The 21,549-nt window shown below is 43.8% G+C and overlaps 1 protein-coding gene across 1 annotated transcript; it reads right to left on the bottom strand.

Moving 5' to 3' along the window:
- Positions 1 to 2,865: 2,865 nt before the first annotated feature.
- Positions 2,866 to 21,544, bottom strand: rps6kb1b (ribosomal protein S6 kinase b, polypeptide 1b). The gene is made up of 15 exons (XM_055880156.1): positions 21,381 to 21,544; positions 20,257 to 20,300; positions 20,005 to 20,125; positions 19,806 to 19,874; positions 19,104 to 19,251; positions 18,510 to 18,567; positions 18,171 to 18,271; positions 16,377 to 16,467; positions 16,191 to 16,281; positions 15,964 to 16,071; positions 15,819 to 15,881; positions 15,481 to 15,558; positions 15,277 to 15,384; positions 3,870 to 3,982; positions 2,866 to 3,762 (listed from the first exon to the last, which is right to left on the bottom strand). Exons 1-15 carry the CDS (start codon positions 21,447 to 21,449, stop codon positions 3,507 to 3,509), a joined length of 1,518 nt encoding a protein of 505 aa, XP_055736131.1. The 5' UTR covers positions 21,450 to 21,544; the 3' UTR covers positions 2,866 to 3,506.
- Between the last annotated feature and the right edge of the window lie 5 nt (positions 21,545 to 21,549).

Genomic DNA, 21,549 nt, shown 5'->3' with positions numbered 1-21,549 from the left:
GGAAGGAGACGTGTTCTTTGGAACGAAAAGTGCAAATCAATCCCAGAACAACAGCAAAGGACCTTGTGAAGATGCTGGAGGAAACAGGTACAAAGTATCTATATCCACAGCAAATTGAGTCCTATATCGACATAACCTGAAAGGCAAGGAAGCAAGGAAGAAGCCACTGCTCCAAAACCACCATAAAAAAGCCAGACTGGTTTGCAACTGCACATGGGACAAAGATTGTACTTTTTGGAAAAATGTCCTCTGGTCTGATGAAACAAAAATAGAACTGTTTGGCCATAATGACCATCGTTATGTTTGGAGGAAAAAGGGGGATGCTTGCGAAGCTGAAGAACACCATCCCAACCGTAAAGCACGGGGGTGGCAGCATCATGTTGTGGGGGTGCATTGCTGCAGGAGGGACTGGTGCACTTCACAAAATAGATGGTGTCATGAGGATGGAAAATTATGTGGATATATTGAAGCAACATCTCAAGACATCCGTCAGGAAGTTAAAGCTTGGTCGCAAATGGGTCTTCCAAATGGACAATGACCACAAGCATACTTCCAAAGTTGTGGCAAAATGGCTTAAGGACAACAAAGTCAAGGTATTGGAGTGACCATCACAAAGCCCTGACCTCAATCCTATAGAAAATTTGTGTGCAGAACTGAAAAAGCGTGTGCGAGCAAGGAGGCCTACAAACCTGACCCAGTTACACCAGCTCTGTCAGGAGGAATGGGCCACAATTCACCCAACTTATTGTGGGAAGCTTGTGGAAGGCTACCCGAAACGTTTGACCCAAGTTAAACAATTTAAAGGCAATGCTACCAAACACCAATTGAGTGTATGTAAACTTCTGACCCACTGGGAATGTGATGAAAGAAATAAAAGCTGAAATAAATAAATCTCTCTACTATTATTCTGACATTTCACATTCTTAAAATAAAGTGGGGATCCTAATTAACCTAAGACAGGGAATTTTTACTAGGATTAAATGTCAGGAATTGTGAAAAACTGAGTTTAAATGTTTTTGGCTAAGGTGTATGTAAACTTACGACTTAAACTGTATGTGTTATTTCATAGTTTGTGTTCACTATTATTCTACAATATAGAAAATAGTAAAAATAAAGAAAAACCCTTGAATGAGTTGGTGTGTACAAAATGTTTGACTGGTACTGTATATAAACATGAACATTGGTGCGAAGACCAGTCTTGCATGCAGTGCATTTGGACCAAACTGTTCCCTGTTCTTTTGATCCAAATTTCTGGGGAGTATTATACCTCATATTTAAAGGGATACACCCAAATTACAAAATTACATTTGTTTCCTTACCCTGTAAGCAGTCTATGGACAAGGTATGACAGCAATCCAAATATATGGTTCATTATGAGTCTAAACTCTATCAGTATCATTGTTTTTAGGGGCGGCAGGTAGGCTAGTGGTTAGAGCATTGGGCCAGTAACCGAAAGGTTGCTAGATCTAATCCCCGAGCTGACAAGGTAAAAATCTGTCGTTCTGCAAATAAGAATTTGTTGTTAACTGACTTGCCTAGTTAATTTTTGGGAGGCAAAATCCAAACAAGTGCATCTAGTCATGCAGTACCACTTACCACCACGTAGCGGCAGCCCCAGTATGAGAAATGCATTTTCACCGAAGTTGGCAGCAGCCACCCAGTCTGGCTCTCAGTTTGGGTACTGCTGGTTTATAGGACAGAAGCAGAGATTTTTCCACAGCGAAGAGGACGTGAAAATAATTTATACATGAGGTTGTTAATGCTGACAAATATTATTCAAGGCGAGCTGGTACGACAGGCTGGAAAAATGAGTTACTGACTTGAACATATTTACTTTATGCCAAGGTTTGCCAAGCAATTTAATCTAGGCAGGATACAAACCAGGAGATTTAACAAGTTTTAAAGTCTAGTCATAGTCCCGGGTCTTTGTCACAGCAATTCTAGTCCAACTAAGTGTAACTTTAAACCGTCCCCTCGCCCCGACACGGGCGCGAACCAGGGACCCTCTGCACACATCAACAACTGACACCCACGAAGCGTCGTTACCCATCGCTCCACAAAAGCCGCGGCCCTTGCAGAGCAAGGGGCAACACTACATCTAGGTTTCAGAGCAAGTGATGTAACTGATTGAAACGCTACTATTTATTTTTTTATTGATTTATTTTACCGTTATTTTACCAGGTAAGTTGACTGAGAACACGTTCTCATTTGCAGCAACGACCTGAGGAATAGTTACAGGGGAGAGGAGGGGGATGAATGAGCCAATTGTAAACTGGGGATTATTAGGTGACCATGATGGTTTGATGGCCAGATTGGGAATTTAGCCAGGACACCGGGGTTAACACCCCTACTCTTACGATAAGTGCCATGGGATCTTTAATGACCTCAGAGAGTCAGGACACCCGTTTAACGTCCCATCCGAAAGACGGCACCCTACACAGGGCAGTGTCCCCAATCACTGCCCTGGGGCATTGGGATATTTTTTAGACCAGAGGAAAGAGTGCCTCCTACTGGCCCTCCAACACCACTTCCAGCAGCATCTGGTCTCCCATCCAGGGCCTGACCAGGACCAACCCTGCTTAGCTTCAGAAGCAAGCCAGTAGTGGTATGCAGGGTGGTATGCTGCTGGCTCATTAGCGTACCCGCTAACTAGCTAGCCATTTCACATCCGTTACATAAGCAATGGTACCTTTACAACATTTAAAAATACACTATGAGTTATTATTCATGTTTACCATTATAGAAGATATGCATGTATTCATTTAGCTCTTACCCGACGCAACATTCTCTTCTCTATCAGCACAATAACAAATATAAGCAAATGCCCCCATTCAGTAAGTAATTGACACTAAAAGTGAAAGAATGTAAAAAGTAAACATTTGTTTTTATTGATGCCCTCATGAATTGATCCATCATTGATATAGCACAGTAGATGCATTTATTTTGTATTAAGACATAAAGCTATGTTCAGAACCTCAGCTTATTGATAACCCTCCCAATCATATTTTTCAATTAACAATAATTCATGATTTCATTCTGAGCCAGGAAGCAATCTTCAAGAAATACTGTCAAATCTCCCAAGTGTTCAGTGGAAGCAATTAATTCCTCATAAGCATTCAATCATCAAACATGAAGCACTTTGGATGATATTTTATATACTGCACATTTTATACATGTTCTCATTCCTTTTTTTCGTGGTAGGATGGAGTAATAAAAACAAGTTAAAGATCCAAAGTGATGCCCTGTCCCGCTGGTCCAGTCCTGCTAGGGATCAGGGTGAAGAGGTCAAGGGGACCTGAGGGAGTGGTCCAGTCCACCGAGCTCAGCTGCAGCACACTGGAGGTTAAAGCCTGAGGGAGACTTCTTGTAGTGATGGTGTGTAGAACTGAAATGTAATGTTTCATAGTCTCTAGTGTCTTTATATTTTAAAAAAAAGAAAAAAAAGAAAAAAGAAAAGAAATATCAACAAAGAAAATTTTAAAAAATCCTCTAAGATGAGCTGCTGGTCATAGGTTAATGCGTAGATGCTCGGGCCGCTTGGCCATGACAGGGTAGGCTTGTTGTTTGAACTGGGACAGGTTGGCACCCGAAGGCTGGCGGATGGGAAGGGGCGCAGAGGCCTCAGAGCTGGCCTGCACTTCCATCTGTTCTGAGGCAGACACCTCCATGACCTGCTCCTGGGGCGACTGGAGACATAGAGAGGATCCGCCGGGCATCAAGGGGCCCCGGGGCCACACGTCACCAGCAGAGAACTTGAAAGGGCTGAAAACGAATAGGGGACATACTATGACTATGTGATGATGTGGCATATTCAATGTTACTGCACAAGCTATGTAGGAACAGCCGTAGAGGCTGAAACGATGGAATACCTGACTGGTGTTCTTGGGCTCCCCAAAAAACGTCGGGGTGAGCGGATTTTTGGCTCAAATGAGAATTTTTCCTTGACGTTTTCAAGTACTGATGGAGCAACATACGTAAAGCCCTGCAGAAGCAATGACAGAGGGGTTATGGTCACCAGTACGGCCTACAAATGTATTAAGGAGAAATGAAGGTGAATTGTGTCATGATTTTGTATTATGAGCAAAATGAACACTCAACACATGTCCTATGCGATTACACAGGTTCAGAATTTGTGAAACATCACAGCACAGTTAAATTATATGGCACATGGAAATAATAAGAGGGTGGTTTACAGAGATAGGTGGGATGGACAGAGTAGCTGTTGGGTGGGTTTAAAAGCTCATGTTCTATAATAGTTATGACTCAAAATACGATGTATAATGTATAAAGCCGGACAAGTTGAATTACAGTTTCACGGATGCCCCGCGTTTTCTCCAAATCAGATGTGTTTTTTTTGGGGCAATATATGCGGCGCTTTGTTTATAATGCACTGTCCGGTCTTGAGGCTTTCCCATGTTGACGCGCTCAGACTATGTTCGAGCCTCGGATTGGACAGTGAAACACACTCTCTCACTTGCGGGCGACGTGCAGACGTTTCATTTCTCTCTCGTGCTGTCATGGCTGAAGCCAGCGCAAATTACTAATATTCATGTGTCCAGGTTAAACGTGGGACGTCCGTCATTATAAACAAACAGTTGTTTAAATTCATGGTTAATGCGTAATTTTCAGATCTATTAGAAGCGATTAATAGACGAAACAATGCCATTGAACCAATTGGCCAGAGATCAGAGCATTCATCAGTAAAGACGCAGCGCAAGCTGATAGTATTTTGGGCAAACAAATTGAAGTCAAAATGATTGATGAAATCGAAGTGTGTCAGCTGTATGGTGATTTGCGATTCATAACTTACATTTTACCGGTACTACCAGTAGTAGTATGCAAGCCAATAACACCAAGATGGAATGCGTTTGAAGTGATGATGCGCCGCGGAGAACAGCTAGCATGTCCAGCAAAGTACATCGCTAGTGGCACACTAACACGGAACCCAAAACGATCGTGCATAAATGTATTTTGTCCCCCCACACCAAACGCGATCACGACACGTAGGTTAAAATATCAAAACAAACTCTGAACCAATTATATTCATTTGGGGACAAGTCGAAAAGCATTAAACATTTATGGCAATTTAGCTAGCACTTGCTAGCTAATTTGTCATTTTTAGCTAGCTTGCTGTTGCTAGCTAATTTGTCCTGGAATATAAACATTGAGTTGTTATTTTACCTGAAATGCACAAGGTCCTCTACTCCACACATAAAACGGTCAACTGAATCGTTTCTTGTCATCTCTCCTCATTCCAAACTTTTTCTTCTCTTGGCTTTATATTGCCATTGGCAGCTTTCATAAATTAGATGCATTACCTCGTCTTTCAATCACCCATGTGTGTATAACCAATGAGGAGATGGCACGTGGGTACCTGCTTCTATAAACTACTGAGGAGATGGGAGAGGCAGGACTTGCAGCGCGATCTGTGTCAGAAATAGAACTGACTTCTATTTTAGCCCTTGGCAGCGCAGACGCTCATTGGCGTAATAATTGAATAACATATATTTCTAAATTTATTTTGCAACGCTCACGCACGCAATGCGAGCGGTGTAGTCAGCCTGTACCTTCGTGCAGATTAGCAGCTCCACAATGATCTGATCGATTGTCTCCAAGGTGGGGGCTTTTGGTGGCAGCCAGAAGAGACAATCAAAGGAGGATGCGGTGAGCAAAGTTACTGGGCTCGAATTTAGTCAACCTTGTTCTATATAGATGATGCATCTAATTGTGCATGTTATAAACCATTTTTTTGATGATAGGCTATACTCTATGGCTGGATTTATATTTTTTTCCTATGCTACATTAATTTGGCAGACTAACTAGCTAGACTAGCTAACTTGATTGACCCTCTTTCTACAAGGCCTAGTCTATGAGAGGCCTAATCATATTTGTATGAATATTTTATTAAACGCCTGCTGACGAGTCTACGATACGTAAAACACTAAACAAGAATGGTGTTCATGGGAGGACACCACAGAAGATGCCACTGCTGTCTAAAAAAAACATTGCTGTGCATCTGAAGTTTGCAAAAGAGCACCTGAATGTTCCACAGCGCTACTGGCAAAATATTCTGTGGAGAGATTAAACTAAAGTTTAGTTGTTTGTAAGGAACACACAACACTATGTGTTGAGAAAAAATGGCACATAACACCAACATCAAAACCTCATCCCAACTGTAAAGTATGGTGGAGGGAGAATCATGTTTTGGGGCTGCCTCAGGGCCTGTACCACTTGCCATCATCAACGGAAAAATAAATTCAAGTTTATCAAGACATTTTGCAGGAGAATGTAAGGCCAAATGTCTGTCAATTGAAGCTCAGTTGTGTGTGCAACAGGTCAATGAACCAAAACACAGAAGTAAATGGCTTTAACAGAAGGAAATACGCCTTCTGCAGTGGCCCAGTCAGAGTCCTGACCTCAACCCTTTCTACTTCCGGCGCCGACCGAGATGGCCGCCTCGCTTCGCGTTCCTAGGAAACTATGCAGTATTTTGTTTTTTTATGTGTTATTCCTTACATTGGTACCCCAGGTAATCTTAGGTTTCATTATATTCAGTAGTTCCTCCCGACTGTATATAAGAGCAACGCCAACTCACCATCGTTACAACCAGGAATATGACTCTCCCGAAGCGGATCCTGTGTTTTGTCTTCCACCCAATACAATGGATCTGATCCCAGCGGGTGACCCTAAACAACGACGCCGTAAAAGGGGCAAACGAAGCGGTCTCCTGGTCAGGCTTCGGAGACGGGCACATCGCGCTCCACTCCCTAGCATACTACTCTCCAATGTCCAGTCTCTTGACAATAAGGTTGTTGAAATCCGAGCAAGGGTAACATTCCAGAGAGGCATCAGGGATTGTAACGTTCTTTGCTTCACGGAAACATGGCTCACTCGAGAGACGCTAACGGAGTCGGTGCAGCCAGCTGGTTTCTTCACGCATCGCGCCGACAGAAACAAACATCTTTCTGGTAAGAAGAGGGGCGGGGGTGTATGCCTTATGATCAACGAGACGTGGTGTGATCATAACAACATACAGGAACTCAAGTCATTCTGTTCACCAGATTTAGAATTCCTCACAATCAAATGTCGACCGCATTATCTACCAAGGGAATTCTCTTCGATTATAATCACAACCGTATATATTCCCCCCCAAGCAGACACATCGATGGCCCTGGACGAACTTTATCTGACTCTTTGTAAACTGGAAACCACACACCCTGAGGCTGCATCGTAGCTGGGGATTTTAACAAGGCTAATCTGAAAACAAAACTCCCTAAATTCTATCAGCATATCGATTGTGCTACCAGGGCTGGAAAAACCTTGGATCATTGTTATACTAACTTCCGCGACGCATATAAGGCCCTCCCCCGCCCTCCTTTCGGAAAAGCTGACCACTACTCCATTTTGTTGCTTCCAGCCTACAAACAGAAACTAAAACAGCAAGCTCCCGCGCTCAGGTCTGTTCAACGCTGGTCCGACCAATCTGATTCCACGCTTCAAGACTGCTTCGATCACGTGGATTGGGATATGTTCCGCATTGCGTCCAACAACAACATTGACGAATACGCTGATTCGGTGAGCGAGTTCATTAGAAAGTGCATTGACGATGTCGTACCCACAGCAATGATTAAAACATTCTCAAACCAGAAACCGTGGATTGATGGCAGCATTCGCGTGAAACTGAAAGTGCGAAGCACTGCTTTTAACCAGGGCAAGGTGACCGGAAACATGACCGAATACAAACAGTGTAGCTATTCCCTCCGCAAGGCAATCAAACAAGCTAAGTCCCAGTATAGAGACAAAGTAGAGTCGCAATTCAACAGCTCAGACACAAGAGGTATGTGGCAGGGTCTACAGTCAATCACGGATTACAAAAAGAAAACCAGCCCCGTCGTGGACCAGGATGTCTTGCTCCCAGACAGTCTAAATAACTTTTTTGCTCGCTTTGAGGACAATACAGTGCCACTGACACGGCCCGCTACCAATACCTGCGGGCTCTCCTTCACTGCAGCCGAGGTGAGTAAAACATTTAAACGTGTTAACACTCGCAAGGCTGCAGGCCCAGACGGCATTCCCAGGCGCGTCCTCAGATCATGCGCAGACCAGCTGGCTGGTGTGTTTAAGGACATATTCAATCAATCCTTATCCCAGTCTTCTGTTCCCACATGCTTCAAGAGGGCCACCATTGTTTCTGTTCCCAAGAAAGCTAAGGTAACTGAGCTAAACGACTACCGCCCCGTAGCACTCACTTCCGTCATCATGAAGTGCTTTGAGAGACTAGTCAAGGACCATATCACCTCCACCCTACCTGACACCCTAGACCCACTCCAATTTGCTTACCGACCCAATAGGTCCACAGACGACGCAATCGCAACCACACTGCACACTGCCCTAACCCATTTGGACAAGAGGAATACCTATGTGAGAATGCTGTTCATCGACTACAGCTCAGCATTTAACGCCATAGTACCCTCCAAACTCGTCATCAAGCTCGAGACCCTGAGTCTCGACCCCGCCCTGTGCAACTGGGTCCTGGACTTCCTGACGGGCCGCCCCCAGGTGGTGAGGGTAGGTAACATCTCCACCCCGCTGATCCTCAACACTGGGGCCCCACAAGGGTGCGTTCTGAGCCCTCTCCTGTACTCCCTGTTCACCCACGACTGCGTGGCCATGCACGTCTCCAACTCAATCATCAAGTTTGCGGACGACACTACAGTGGTAGGCTTGATTACCAACAACGACGAGACGGCCTACAGGGAGGAGGTGAGGGCCCTCGGAGTGTGGTGTCAGGAAAATAACCTCACACTCAACGTCAACAAAACAAAGGAGATGATTGTGGACTTCAGGAAACAGCATTGGGAGCAGCCCCCTTTCCACATCGATGGGACAGTAGTGGAGAGGGTGGAAAGTTTTAAGTTCCTCGGTGTACACATCACGGACGAACTGAATTGGTCCACCCACACAGACAGCGTTGTGAAGAAGGCGCAGCAGCGCCTCTTCAACCTCAGGAGGCTGAAGAAATTCGGCTTGTCACCAAAAGCACTCACAAACTTCTACAGATGCACAATCGAGAGCATCCTGTCGGGCTGTATCACCGCCTGGTACGGCAACTGCTCCGCCCACAACAGTAAGGCTCTCCAGAGGGTAGTGAGGTCTGCACAACGCATCACCGGGGTCAAACTACCTGCCCTCCAGGACACCTACACCACCTGATGTCACAGGAAGGCCATAAAGATCATCAAGGACAACAACCACCCGAGCCACTGCCTGTTCACCCCGCTATCATCCAGAAGGCGAGGTCAGTACAGGTGCATCAAAGCAGGGACCGAGAGACTGAAAAACAGCTTCTATCTCAAGGCCATCAGACTGTTAAACAGCCACCACTAACATTTAGTGGCCGCTGCCAACATACCGACTCAACTCCAGCCACTTTAATAATGGGAATTGATGGAAATTATGTAAAAATGTATCACTAGCCACTTTAAACAATGCCACTTAATATAATGTTTACATACCCTACATTACTCATCTCATATGTATATACTGTACTGTATATCATCCACTGCATCTTGCCATCTTTATGTAATACATGTATCACTAGCCACTTTAAACAATGCCACTTAATATAATGTTTACATACCCTACATTACTCATCTCATATGTATATACTGTACTCTATACCATCTACTGCATCTTGCCTATGCCGTTCTGTACCATCACTCATTCATATATCTTTATGTACATATTCTTTATCCCTTTACACTTGTGTGTATAAGGTAGTAGTTGTGGAATTGTTAGGTTAGATTACTTGTTGGTTATTACTGCATTGTCAGAACTAGAAGCACAAGCATTTCGCTACACTCGCATTAACATCTGCTAACCATGTGTATGTGACAAATAAAATTTGATTTGAACCCAATTGAGATACTGTGGCATGACCTCAAGAGAGCAGTTACCACCAGACATCCCAAGAATATCGCTTAACTGAAACAGTTTTGTAAAGAGGAATGGTCAAAATTCCTCCTGACCTCTGAGCAGATCGGATCCACAACTACAGAAAAGGTTTGGTTGAGGTTATTGCTGCCAAAGGAGGGTCAAACAGTTATTAAATCCAAGGGTTCACAAACCTTTCCTACCCTGTACTGTGAATGTTTACACGGTGTGTGCAATAAAGACATATAAACTTATAATTGTTTGTGTGTTATTATTTTAAGAACAATGGGTTTGTCTATTGTTGTGACTTAGATGAAGATCAGATAACATTTCTTGCCACCATGTATACTGAACAAAAGCTTATTTTTCTCAGTCTGTGCATAAATGTGTTTACATCCCTTTTAGTGAGCATTTCTCCTTTGCCAAGATAATCCATCCACCTGACGACAGGTGTGGCATATCATATCGACCCCGGAGCAAACTCAAATCATGCTGGAGCTAGCCAGCTGAGGAGTTCCATCACCATCCGGACCCGTTTCTTTTGTTGCTGCTGCAGATACGGAACCCCACCGGGCCTTCACGACTGACTGCCGACGTTATCTGCCCGAGGGATTTATCCAACCGGCACCTCCGTCCCGACGTTACCTGAACGCTCATCTGAGGCCCGCTAATCGTTAGCTGTCTTATCGGCTGCTATCTGAACAAAACCCCACTACACGGAACCTACCGACGGAAACGCACGGGGTATCTACAAACAGACCTCCATCCTATGCTGCTACCGATAGCCATATACCCGGCCAGCTGTCTGGATCGCCACGACCCCAACCAACCTCTACTCACTGGACCCTTATTGATCACTCGATTAAGCATGCCTCTCCTTAATGTAAATATGCCTTGTCCATTGCTGTTCTGGTTAGTGTTTATTGGCTTATTTCACTGTAGAGATTCTAGCCCTGCTCTCTATACCATATCCAACCTCTCAGTTCCACCACCCACATATGCGATGACATCACCTGGTTTCAATGATGTTTCTAGAGACAAGATCTCTCTCATCATCACTCAATACCTAGGTTTACCTCCACTGTATTCACATCCTACCATACCTTTGTCTGTACATTATTCCTTTAAACTATTTTATCGCCCCCAGAAACTTCCTTTTACTCTCTGCTCTAGTAGCTCTAGGCGACCAATTCTCATAGCTTTTAGCCGTACCCTTATCCTACTTCTCCTCTGTTCCTCTGGTGATGTAGAGGTGAATCCAGGCCCTGCAGTACCTGGCTCCACTCCTATTCCCCAGGCGCTCTCTTTTGATGACTTCTGTAACCGTAATAGCCTTGGTTTCATGCATGTTAACATTAGAAGCCTCCTCCCTAAGTTTGTTTTGTTCACTGCTTTAGCACACTCTACCAACCCGGATGTTTTAGCCGTGTCTGAATCCTGGCTTAGAAAGACCACCAAAAATTCAGACATTTTTATCCCCAATTACAATATTTTCAGACAAGATAGAACGGCCAAAGGGGGCGGTGTTGCAATCTACTGCAAAGACTGCCTGCAGAGTTCTGTTATAGTATCCAGGTCTGTTCCCAAACAATTTGAACTTCTACTTTTAAAAATCCACCTCTCTAAAAACAAGTCTCTCACCGTTGCCGCCTGCTATAGACCACCCTCTGCCCCCAGCTGTGCTCTGGACACTATATGTGAACTGATTGCCCCCCATCTATCTTCAGAGCTCGTGCTGCTAGGCGACCTAAATTTGAACATGCTCAACACCCCAGCCATCCTACAATCTAAGCTTGATGCCCTCAATCTCACACAAATTATCAATGAACCTACCAGGTACCACCCCAATTCCGTAAACACGGGTACCCTCATAGATATCATCCTAACAAACTTGCCCTCCAAATACACCTCTGCTGTTTTCAACCAAGATCTCAGCGATCACTGCCTCATTGCCTGCATCCGTAATGGGTCAGCGGTCAAACGACCTCCACTCATCACTGTCAAACGCTCCCTGAAACACTTCAGCGAGCAGGCCTTCCTAATCGACCTGGCCGGGGTATCCTGGAAGGATATTGATCTCATCCCGTCAGTAGAGGATGCCTGGTCATTTTTTTAAAATGCCTTCCTCACCATCTTGAATAAGCATGCCCCATTCAAGAAATTTAGAACCAGGAACAGATATAGCCCTTGGTTCTCTCCTGACCTGACTGCCCTTAACCAACAGAAAAACATCCTATGGCGTTCTGCATTAGCATCGAACAGCCCCCGTGATATGCAACGTTTCAGGGAAGCCAGAAACCAATATACACAGGCAGTTAGAACAGCCAAGGCTAGCTTTTTCAAGCAGAAATTTGCTTCCTGCAACACAAATTCAAAAAAGTTCTGGGACACCGTAAAGTCCATGGAGAATAAGAACACCTCCTCCCAGCTTCCAACCGCTCTGAAGATAGGAAACACTGTCACCACCGACAAATCCACTATAATTGAGAATTTCAATAAGCATTTTTCTACGGCTGGCCATGCTTTCCACCTGGCTACCCCTACCCCGGACAACAGCACTGCCCTCCCCTCTGCTACTCGCCCAAGCCTTCCCCATTTCTCTTTCTCCCAAATACAGTCAGCTGATGTTCTTAATGAGCTGCAAAATCTGGACCCTTACAAATCAGCCGGGCTAGATAATCTGGACCCTTTCTTTCTAAAACTATCTGCTGAAATTGTTGCCACCCCTATTACTAGCCTCTTCAACCTCTCTTTCGTGTCGTCTGAGATCCCCAAAGATTGGAAAGCAGCTGCGGTTATCCCCCTCTTCAAAGGGGGGGGACACCCTTGACCCTAACTGCTACAGACCTATATCTATCCTACCCTGCCTTTCTAAGGTCTTCGAAAGCCAAGTCAACAAACAGATTACCGACCATTTCGAATCACACCACACCTTCTCCGCTATGCAATCTGGTTTCAGAGCTGGTCATGGGTGCACCTCAGCCACGCTCAAGGTCATAAACGATATCGTAACCGCCATCGATAGGAAACAATACTGTGCAGCCGTATTCATTGACCTGGCCAAGGCTTTTGACTCTGTCAATCACCACATCCTCATTGGCAGACTCGACAGCCTTGGTTTCTCTAATGATTGCCTCGCCTGGTTCACCAACTACTTCTCTGATAGAGTTCAGTGTGTCAAATCGGAGGGTCTGTTGTCCGGGCCTCTGGCAGTCTCTATGGGGGTGCCACAGGGTTCAATTCTTGGACCGACTCTCTTCTCTGTTTACATCAATGATGTCGCTCTTGCTGCTGGTGATTCTCTGATCCACCTCTACGCAGACGACACTATTCTGTATACTTCTGGCCCTTCTTTTGACACTGTGTTAACAACCCTCCAGGCGAGCTTCAATGCCATACAACTCTCCTTCCGTGGCCTCCAACTGCTCTTAAATACAAGTAAAACCAAATGCATGCTCTTCAACCGATCGCTGCCTGCTCCTGCCCGCCTGTCCAACATCACTACTTTGGACGGCTCTGACTTAGAATATGTGGACAACTACAAATACCTAGGTGTCTGGTTAGACTGTAAACTCTCCTTCCAGACCCACATCAAACATCTCCAATCCAAAGTCAAATCTAGAATTGGCTTCCTATTCCGCAACAAAGCATCCTTTACTCATGCTGCCAAACATACCCTTGTAAAACTGACCATCCTACCAATCCTCGACTTCGGTGATGTCATTTACAAAATAGCCTCCAAAACCCTACTCAATAAATTGGATGCAGTCTATCACAGTGCCATCCGTTTTGTCACCAAAGCCCCATATACTACCCACCACTGCGACCTGTACACTCTCGTTGGCTGGCCCTCGCTTCATACTCGTCGCCAAACCCACTGGTTCCAGGTCATCTACAAGACCCTGCTAGGTAAAGTCCCCCCTTATCTCAGCTCGCTGGTCACCATAGCAGCACCTACCTGTAGCACGCGCTCCAGCAGGTATATCTCTCTAGTCACCCCCAAAACCAATTCTTCCTTTGGACGCCTCTCCTTCCAGTTCTCTGCTGCCAATGACTGGAACGAACTACAAAAATCTCTGAAACTGGAAACACCTATCTCCCTCACTAGCTTTAAGCACCAGCTGTCAGAGCAGCTCATAGATTACTGCACCTGTACATAACCCATCTACAATTTAGCCCAAACAACTACCTCTTTACCTACTGTATTTATTTATTAATTTATTTTGCTCCTTTGCACCCCATTATTTCTGTCTCTACTTTGCACTTTCTTCCAATGCAAACCAACCATTCCAGTGTTTTTTTTTTTTTTTTTACTTTTTTTTTTACTTGCTGTGTTGTACTCACTTCGCCTCCATGGCCTTTTTATATTTTTATTTATTTATACATATATCTGTTTGCCTTCACCTCCCTTATCTCACCTCACTTGCTCACATTGTATATAGACTTATTTTTTTTCCCACTGTATTATTGACTATATGTTTGTTTTTACTCCATGTGTAACTATGTGTTGTTGTATGTGTCGAACTGCTTTGCTTTATCTTGGCCAGGTCGCAATTGTAAATGAGAACGTGTTCTCAATTTGCCTACCTGGTTAAATAAAGGTTAAATAAATAAAAAAATAAAAAAAGAAGCTGATTGAACAGCATGATCAATACTCAGGTGCACCTAGTGCGGGGGACAATAAAAGGCCACCGAAATGTGCAGTTGTCACACAACACAATGCTACAGATGTCTCAAGTTTTAAGGGAGCATGCGATTGTCCACCAGAGATGTTGCCAGATAATTAAATGTTAATTTCTCTACTATAAGCCGCTTCAAGTCGGTTAGCGAATTTGGCAGCACGTCCAACCGGCCTCACAACCGCAGACCACGTGTAACCAATCCAGCCCAGGACCTCCACATGCGGGATCGTCTGAGACCAGCCACCCAGACAGCTGATGAAACTGAGGAGTATTTCTGTCTGTAATAAAGCCCTTTTGTGGGGGGAAAATCATTCCGATTGGCTTGGTCGGGCTCCCCAGTGGGTGGGCCTGTTTCGCAAGTGGGCTGGCCTATGCCCTCCCAGGCACACCCATGGCTGCACCACTGCCCAGTCATGTGAAATCCATAGATTAGGGCCTAATGAATTCATTTCAATTGGCTGATTTCCTTATATGAATTTTAACTCAGTAGAATCGTTGAAATTGTTTTGTTTATATTTTTGTTCAGTATAAAATGTCTTTAGAATGTGCATGTAACAAAGAAAGAAAAAGCTGTAAAAACAAAGGGGTGGTGGACAGGCCAAAAAACGAATAATAATAAAATAAAAAATGTAATCCCTAACAAGATATGTAGCCGTCTTACCAGAAAGGCTTGGTTAGCGCTTTCACTCAGCGTGGAGTCGTCTGGGCTGTCTACTGGTGTCTGGCTGGTGAACTTAGAGTCAAACTGGCTCACATCTTCAGCGGATTGCTATGGATACAAGAAATCAGGTGTGTTACAGAGTCTAACGCCTGTGAGAGCTTGAAAGGTTGTCTAAAACAAAACGGAAGCTCTTCTGATGCTTACCAGGAAAGGCTTGAATGGAGGCTCCACTTTCCTGGCCAGGAGCTCTTCCCAGTTAATGTGTCGGAAGAAGGGATGAGCCTAAGGAAAGATCATCAGAAAATAATTATAACAATAGCTTTTAAATTTCAATACTTCCCTTTCCCCTCTCACTTTTGAACACTTCAATTTAGGGTCATCTTCTGTTGTTTTATGATCAAAGGCTTGAGATAGAAAGTGGTGCTTGCAAGAATGGGGTAAAATCTCAAACTCTCCTGCCCTCAAGGATAAAGTTACAGTTTATTCTTGACAGCATCAAGTCACTCCATACAAAATCGGTCCATTCCTTCTCTTGTTCTCACCTGCACCTCTGTAGCATCTCCAGCCCCTGCTCCAAGTCTTGACGAGGCATTTCTCTTCAGCAGCTGAAAAACAAGAACTAGTATAAATACATAAGTGATTACAAAAATGAAAATAAAAAGGTAAAATGTTTAAACAAGTAGTCACCCTTTTCAGGAGATCTCTGGCTTCTTGTGTGAGGTAGGGTGGGAGGTTCAGCTTGCATTTTAAGATTTTGTCAATGGTCTTCTTCCTGTTTTCACCAGTGAAGGGTGGCTACATTTGAAGAAAGAACAAAATAATAACCTTGGGTCAACACCACTTGATTGTAATAGAAGTTGTTGTATTACCACATCATTATAAGCAGGAGGCTATGAGAGAAGTTTTGCACTCACCGCTCCAGTCAGCATATCGTACATAAGCGCTCCAAGACTCCACCAGTCTACTGCTCTGTTATGTCCACTTCTCATCAGGATCTCTGGGGCCCTGACACAACATCCATTTTTTTATACCTATTTTCATGATAAAAATTGCACAGCTTTCAACAGATTTACATGAAGAACAGGTGGTGTGTATTTTACATGTACTCTATGGTGCCACAGAAAGTATGGGTGACTGTGCCGCCGTGGATGGACTCTTTACACAGCCCAAAGTCAGTCAATTTCACATGACCTGGAAAAACACAACACAGAAACAAGTCAGTCAATTTCACTTTGAGGTGGATATGCAGAACATTTAGTAAATTACATTTCCTGCGGAATAATGTTGTGTCTTATATTGATGGGGAGGAAATCAAGTTATATATCGCAATATTATTTTATATATTTGCTACTGTAGGTAGCATTAGCTAGCACTAGTCAGCTGTTAGCCAAAACTCTGGTGTTTGTCATCCTATAGTTCGTTCCCCATCTTTTTATTTTATTTTTTAAAATAAATTTTACCCCCCTTTTTCGTGGTATCCAATCGCTAGTAATTACTATCTTGTCTCATCGCTACAACTCCCCTACGGGCTCGGGAGAGACGAAGGTCGAAAGCCATGCGTCCTCCGAAGCACAACCCAACCAAGCCGCACTGCTTCTTAACACAGCGCGCCTCTAACCCGGAAGCCAGCCGCACCAATGTGTCGGAGGAAACACCGTGCACCTGGCCCCCTTGGTTAGCGCGCACTGCGCCCGGCCCGCCACAGGAGTCGCTGGAGCGCGATGAGACAAGGATATCCCTACCGGCCAAACCCTCCCTAACCCGGACGACGCTAGCCCAATTGTGCGTCGCCCCACGGACCTCCCGATCACGGCCGGCTGCGACAGAGCCTGGGCGCGAACCTAGAGTCTCTGGTGGCGCAGCTAGCACTGCGATGCAGTGCCCTAGCCCACTGCGCCACCCGGGAGGCCCCTGTTCCCCATCTTTTTAAATAGTGTTGAAACATGTTTTCAGCACTTATTTCCATGACTGATAAAAACTCTTTTTCACATGCCCTCTTGTCTCTCAGCAGCAGACTCACATGCTGACCAGACCGGACACGTCGTGTGCGTCGCAAAATAAATTTAGAAATCCATGTTATTCAATTATTGCACCCACACTGCTCGCTAACGAGCGTCTGCGTTGCCAAGGGCTAAAATAGAAGTCATTCCTATTTCTGACGCAGATTGCGCTGAAAGTCCTGCCTCTCCCATCTCCTCATTGGTTTATAGAAGCAGGTACCCACGTGCCATCTTCTCATTGGTTATACCCACGTGGGTGATTGAAAGACATTTTTTTGGCCGGTAGTCGTGGTAATACTATGGAAGTTTAGATGCGATCACTATGTAAGTGCAATGATGAAAAAGCCTGGAAGGAGGAGAGATGACTAGAAAAGATTCGGTTGGCCGTTTTATGTGTGGATTAATTTGTCGGAGTAGAGGACCTTGTGCAGTTCAGGTAAAATAACAATTAAATGTTTATATAACAGCACAAATTAGCTAGCAACAGAAAGCTAGCTAAATAGGACAAATTAGCTAGCAAGTGCAAGCTAACTAGCTAAATTGCCATACATATTTAATGCTTTTCGACCTGTCCCCAAATTAATGTCATTGGTTCAGAGTTTGTTTTGATATTTTAACATGCGTGTCGTGATTGCTTTTGGTGTAGGAGGACAAAATACATTCGCAATACATATTGAATTGTGAAAATCACAACCCATATCGAATCAGCACCTCAGCGCGTCTCATGAGGTCCCTGGCAATTCCCAGCCCTAATGTCTAACATGAAGTGCATATACAAGCACAAATGTGGATGTATTTACAGCTAATGTAGCATCAAATATTGTCTGACTTGCAGTGAACATGATTGCAACTCAGGATGTTTGTTCTGATATCCTTGCCCAGCTCCAGCATTACCTTGGTTGTTAAGCATGATGTTTTCAGGCTTCAGGTCTCTATAGATGATGCCTTTCTGGTGCAGATGGCCCAGAGCCATGGAGATTTCTGCCAGGTAAAAACTGCAGATAAAAAAGAGACAACATTTACATTGTATATACACACACTATACTAAATTATTTTCTCTGCCACAGCCAAAACCTGGTACCCTGATCTTCAGTTTTCTGCTTTTATAAATTGCATTTTCCCTTTCACCAACTACATACTGGTGTAGGATATTCCAAAGAAGTGTCTTAGTGCAGTGGATGTAAGAAAACTGCCACTGGTATGACAATATTGCCTTTCGTCTTCTCTACTCACCAGGCTGTGTCTTCCATAAAAATCCCCTCTCTTTCCAGTTGCATAAACAGCTCTCCACCTGAAAATTACAACAAAATGTATTAAAACTGAAACAGACATTAAAAAAGCTATGCAATTGTAGTGTTGTACAAATGCACAAAATAATTGTGGGGAGACTACACCAAATCAACCCATTCACATTTTGAATCCTGACACTGACTGAATTTCAAATACCATAGTGTGCATTTTTCTCTAACTCTAGATGTGCACAGACAGGAAGGGATGGTAGACAGGATATAGACACTATTACATACATTATGGTTAGATGTAATGAGCAGAGGCCCATTAAGTGTTGATATAAAGTATGCAAAGGCCAACATCCTGTGTGTGACAACCAATTCAGATGATATGAATCATAATTTTGGTGAAACCATCCTTTGGTCTAAGAAAAGAAACCATCTGCATGACTGGGACTGCTAATATGGAAGGAGATTCAGTCTGACTCCCCAGCAACTCTTGGGCAACAGGAAGAGTGTGGAAAGAATGGATGGTTGTTTATCTTCTGGTGAATAGGTCGTTTGGTGTAACTGCCTTTGTGACCCCTGATTTACTGACCGCTGAGGTACTCCAGGATGAGGTACAGCTTTCCCCCTGTCTGGAAGGCGTAGATGAGATCCACGATGAAAGGATGCTTCACTTCCTCCAGGATGTTCCTCTCCGCCTTGGTGTGGGCAGTGTCCTTAGCATTGCGTACAATCATAGCCTGCGAGGCCCCAAAACATTCATGACCATTAGTCACGCTATTACCGCTAGTCTGCCATTTCAAAAGCCACATGATAAAATACATTTCATTATCAGTTCACGACAAGCAGCCACTGTCAAGAATGTGCTAACACTGAACTCAGTGTTGCTTAGAATAGTTCTGTTTGAAATTAAGCAATTGGTTTTTCAGTGCATTTTTGTAGCATAGCTTGTTGGACAAATCTTGATGAAGAGGTATGTGACTGCATCTGTCATTAAAGTCCATTTCACTTTCACTGATCAAGCAAAAAAACTATCTATTGTGCAAAATCTAATGGACTGAGACAGCTTCTTAACAGCCAAGTCTGCAGCAGCGAAGATGGCTAACTACCAACAAGACCTTACCCACCAACAGACTTCAAGGAAATATTTGTACACAGAAGCAACATAAAACAATGTATATTTGTCATATTTACTAAGTTTGAGACAAAATTGAGAGACACTTAAGGGCTATGCATGCTGCCAATGATATACTAAATGTAAATAAATGTGTGTTTGAATGTTGTTTTTAGGTACCTTCTTTAAAACCTTCATTGCAAATATCTTCCCTGATGCTGCCCCAGCAACTTTTCGAACTTGAAAAACCTACAAAAAGAAAAAGGGAATAACCAGTTCAACACAATGGGCCACGCCAAATAATGACAAGTGTGACATGGAATTAAAAAATGTCATAAAAGTAATCTTATGAAAATAAATTTGAATAAGAGGAGGATACCTTTCCATAACCGCCCTTTCCCAACACTCGCAGCAGTTCAAAACACTCCGGCCTGATGTTCTCTGTTCCTTGATTGACGTTGTCCTCAGATATCTCAATCTTCTCACAGCCGTCCATATTGCTGGGGAAAGAAGTCATGCAATTATATGCTCACTTTCAATACACTGACAGTAGCAAGGTACAATTACTATAACTACTCAACATAATGATTTAATCGACCAGGCCTTCATAATGCTAAGTGTCAACACTTACAATTCAAAGCCGCTGCACTGGTCCATGAAATCGTTGATCTGAGTCTGACAGAAAATGTGAATTAGCACATTGTAAAAACAAATCTGCTTTATAACTGAAATCCCTGCAGAGCCATAGAACCGCAGTAGCATGTCATTAGATTTAACAGGAATGTTGATTTTTTTTAAAGTGTTCAATCTTAGATGCAAGGACAACTGAAATCAATACAATATTAGTTAAAACATGAAGTCAACACAAGCCAACATGCGAGAGCATACCATCATGTGAAAGCAGGTTAAATTAAAATCTGTATTGTCTACATTTAATTCAGAACCCTGGATAGCGGATCTTGAGCTGTAGACTGCTTTTCTTGACAGCCTTGGAATTTACCCCTAATTTACGTTTATTATGTTATAAATGTTAACAAATATTTATGGAGGTAAATATTTTACACCCCAAAAAACATGTGACGTGATATTCTGTGTTGCCCAAAATCCTTGACAAAGGGCACTGAACATGAGATGCGATTACTTACGAAATGTTTACGCTAAAGTTGTCATTCTTGGTAGCTAACTGTCAGTGCATGAATAGCTATTTCATACCGTTTAAACATGGCCCTATACAACCAACTCACTAGCTAGTTGTCGCAAATTGTTCATAGATAGACCTATCAGAACTGTGGATGTCCACTATAACCATGATTAAAAGCTTGTCCAAATTGGGATCTGCCTGTGTCCACATAAGGACCTCCAGTCCATATTGTTCCGAACTGCAGAAGTGCCAAAATAAACTGTTGCACGCCAGCAACCAAAGCACGCTTGCCTTTGCTGCACACAGACTGTCTAGCAAGTTTGAAAATAGTATATTCGATATTAGTATAACGCGTTACGTATGCAAATGTCGTAATGCAATGTATAACAACTATCTCGCGAAAGCTGAGAACAAGTGACAGCTCATGAGTGTTAATTTAGCTGGTTGATCTATGCGGCTAGCTAATGTTAGCTGGTAGCATTGTCAAAATTGGGCCTAATGCATTGGCAACAAACCAAGACGACAGGCCTATACCTAGTAAGCTAGCTAACATGGCTATTAGCAGTTACATCGAATACTCGTGCAACCACACGCGACATAATCGAGCAAATTACCTCCTCGAGCTCATCGTCGGAGTCATTTTCCTCCGGCTGATCCAAATCGATGTCGAATATACCCGCCATCGCTGATCTCGTTCAGTCCGTGAAAATAGCTCGCGTTCCCCGCCTCATGGACAAACACACACCGCGGCCATAACCGGCTACTACACGGAGCATGCGCACC

The sequence above is a fragment of the Salvelinus fontinalis genome, chromosome 24 (genome assembly GCF_029448725.1).
Source record: "Salvelinus fontinalis isolate EN_2023a chromosome 24, ASM2944872v1, whole genome shotgun sequence".
Lineage (NCBI taxonomy): Eukaryota > Metazoa > Chordata > Actinopteri > Salmoniformes > Salmonidae > Salvelinus > Salvelinus fontinalis.
Note: the sequence above shows the minus strand (reverse complement) of the source record. Positions and strands in the feature narration are given on the sequence as shown.

Excerpts from the sequence above, each read along its gene's own strand:
- rps6kb1b (XM_055880156.1), bottom strand. The coding sequence starts at position 21,449 with ATGGCGGGTATATTCGACATCGATTTGGATCAGCCGGAGGAAAATGAC. Across the intron at positions 18,272-18,509 it reads TTTATGGAAGACACAGCCTG|TTTTTACCTGGCAGAAATCT; the intron begins GTGAGTAGAGAA and ends TTTTATCTGCAG. Across the intron at positions 15,385-15,480 it reads CTCCATTCAAGCCTTTCCTG|CAATCCGCTGAAGATGTGAG; the intron begins GTAAGCATCAGA and ends TTGTATCCATAG.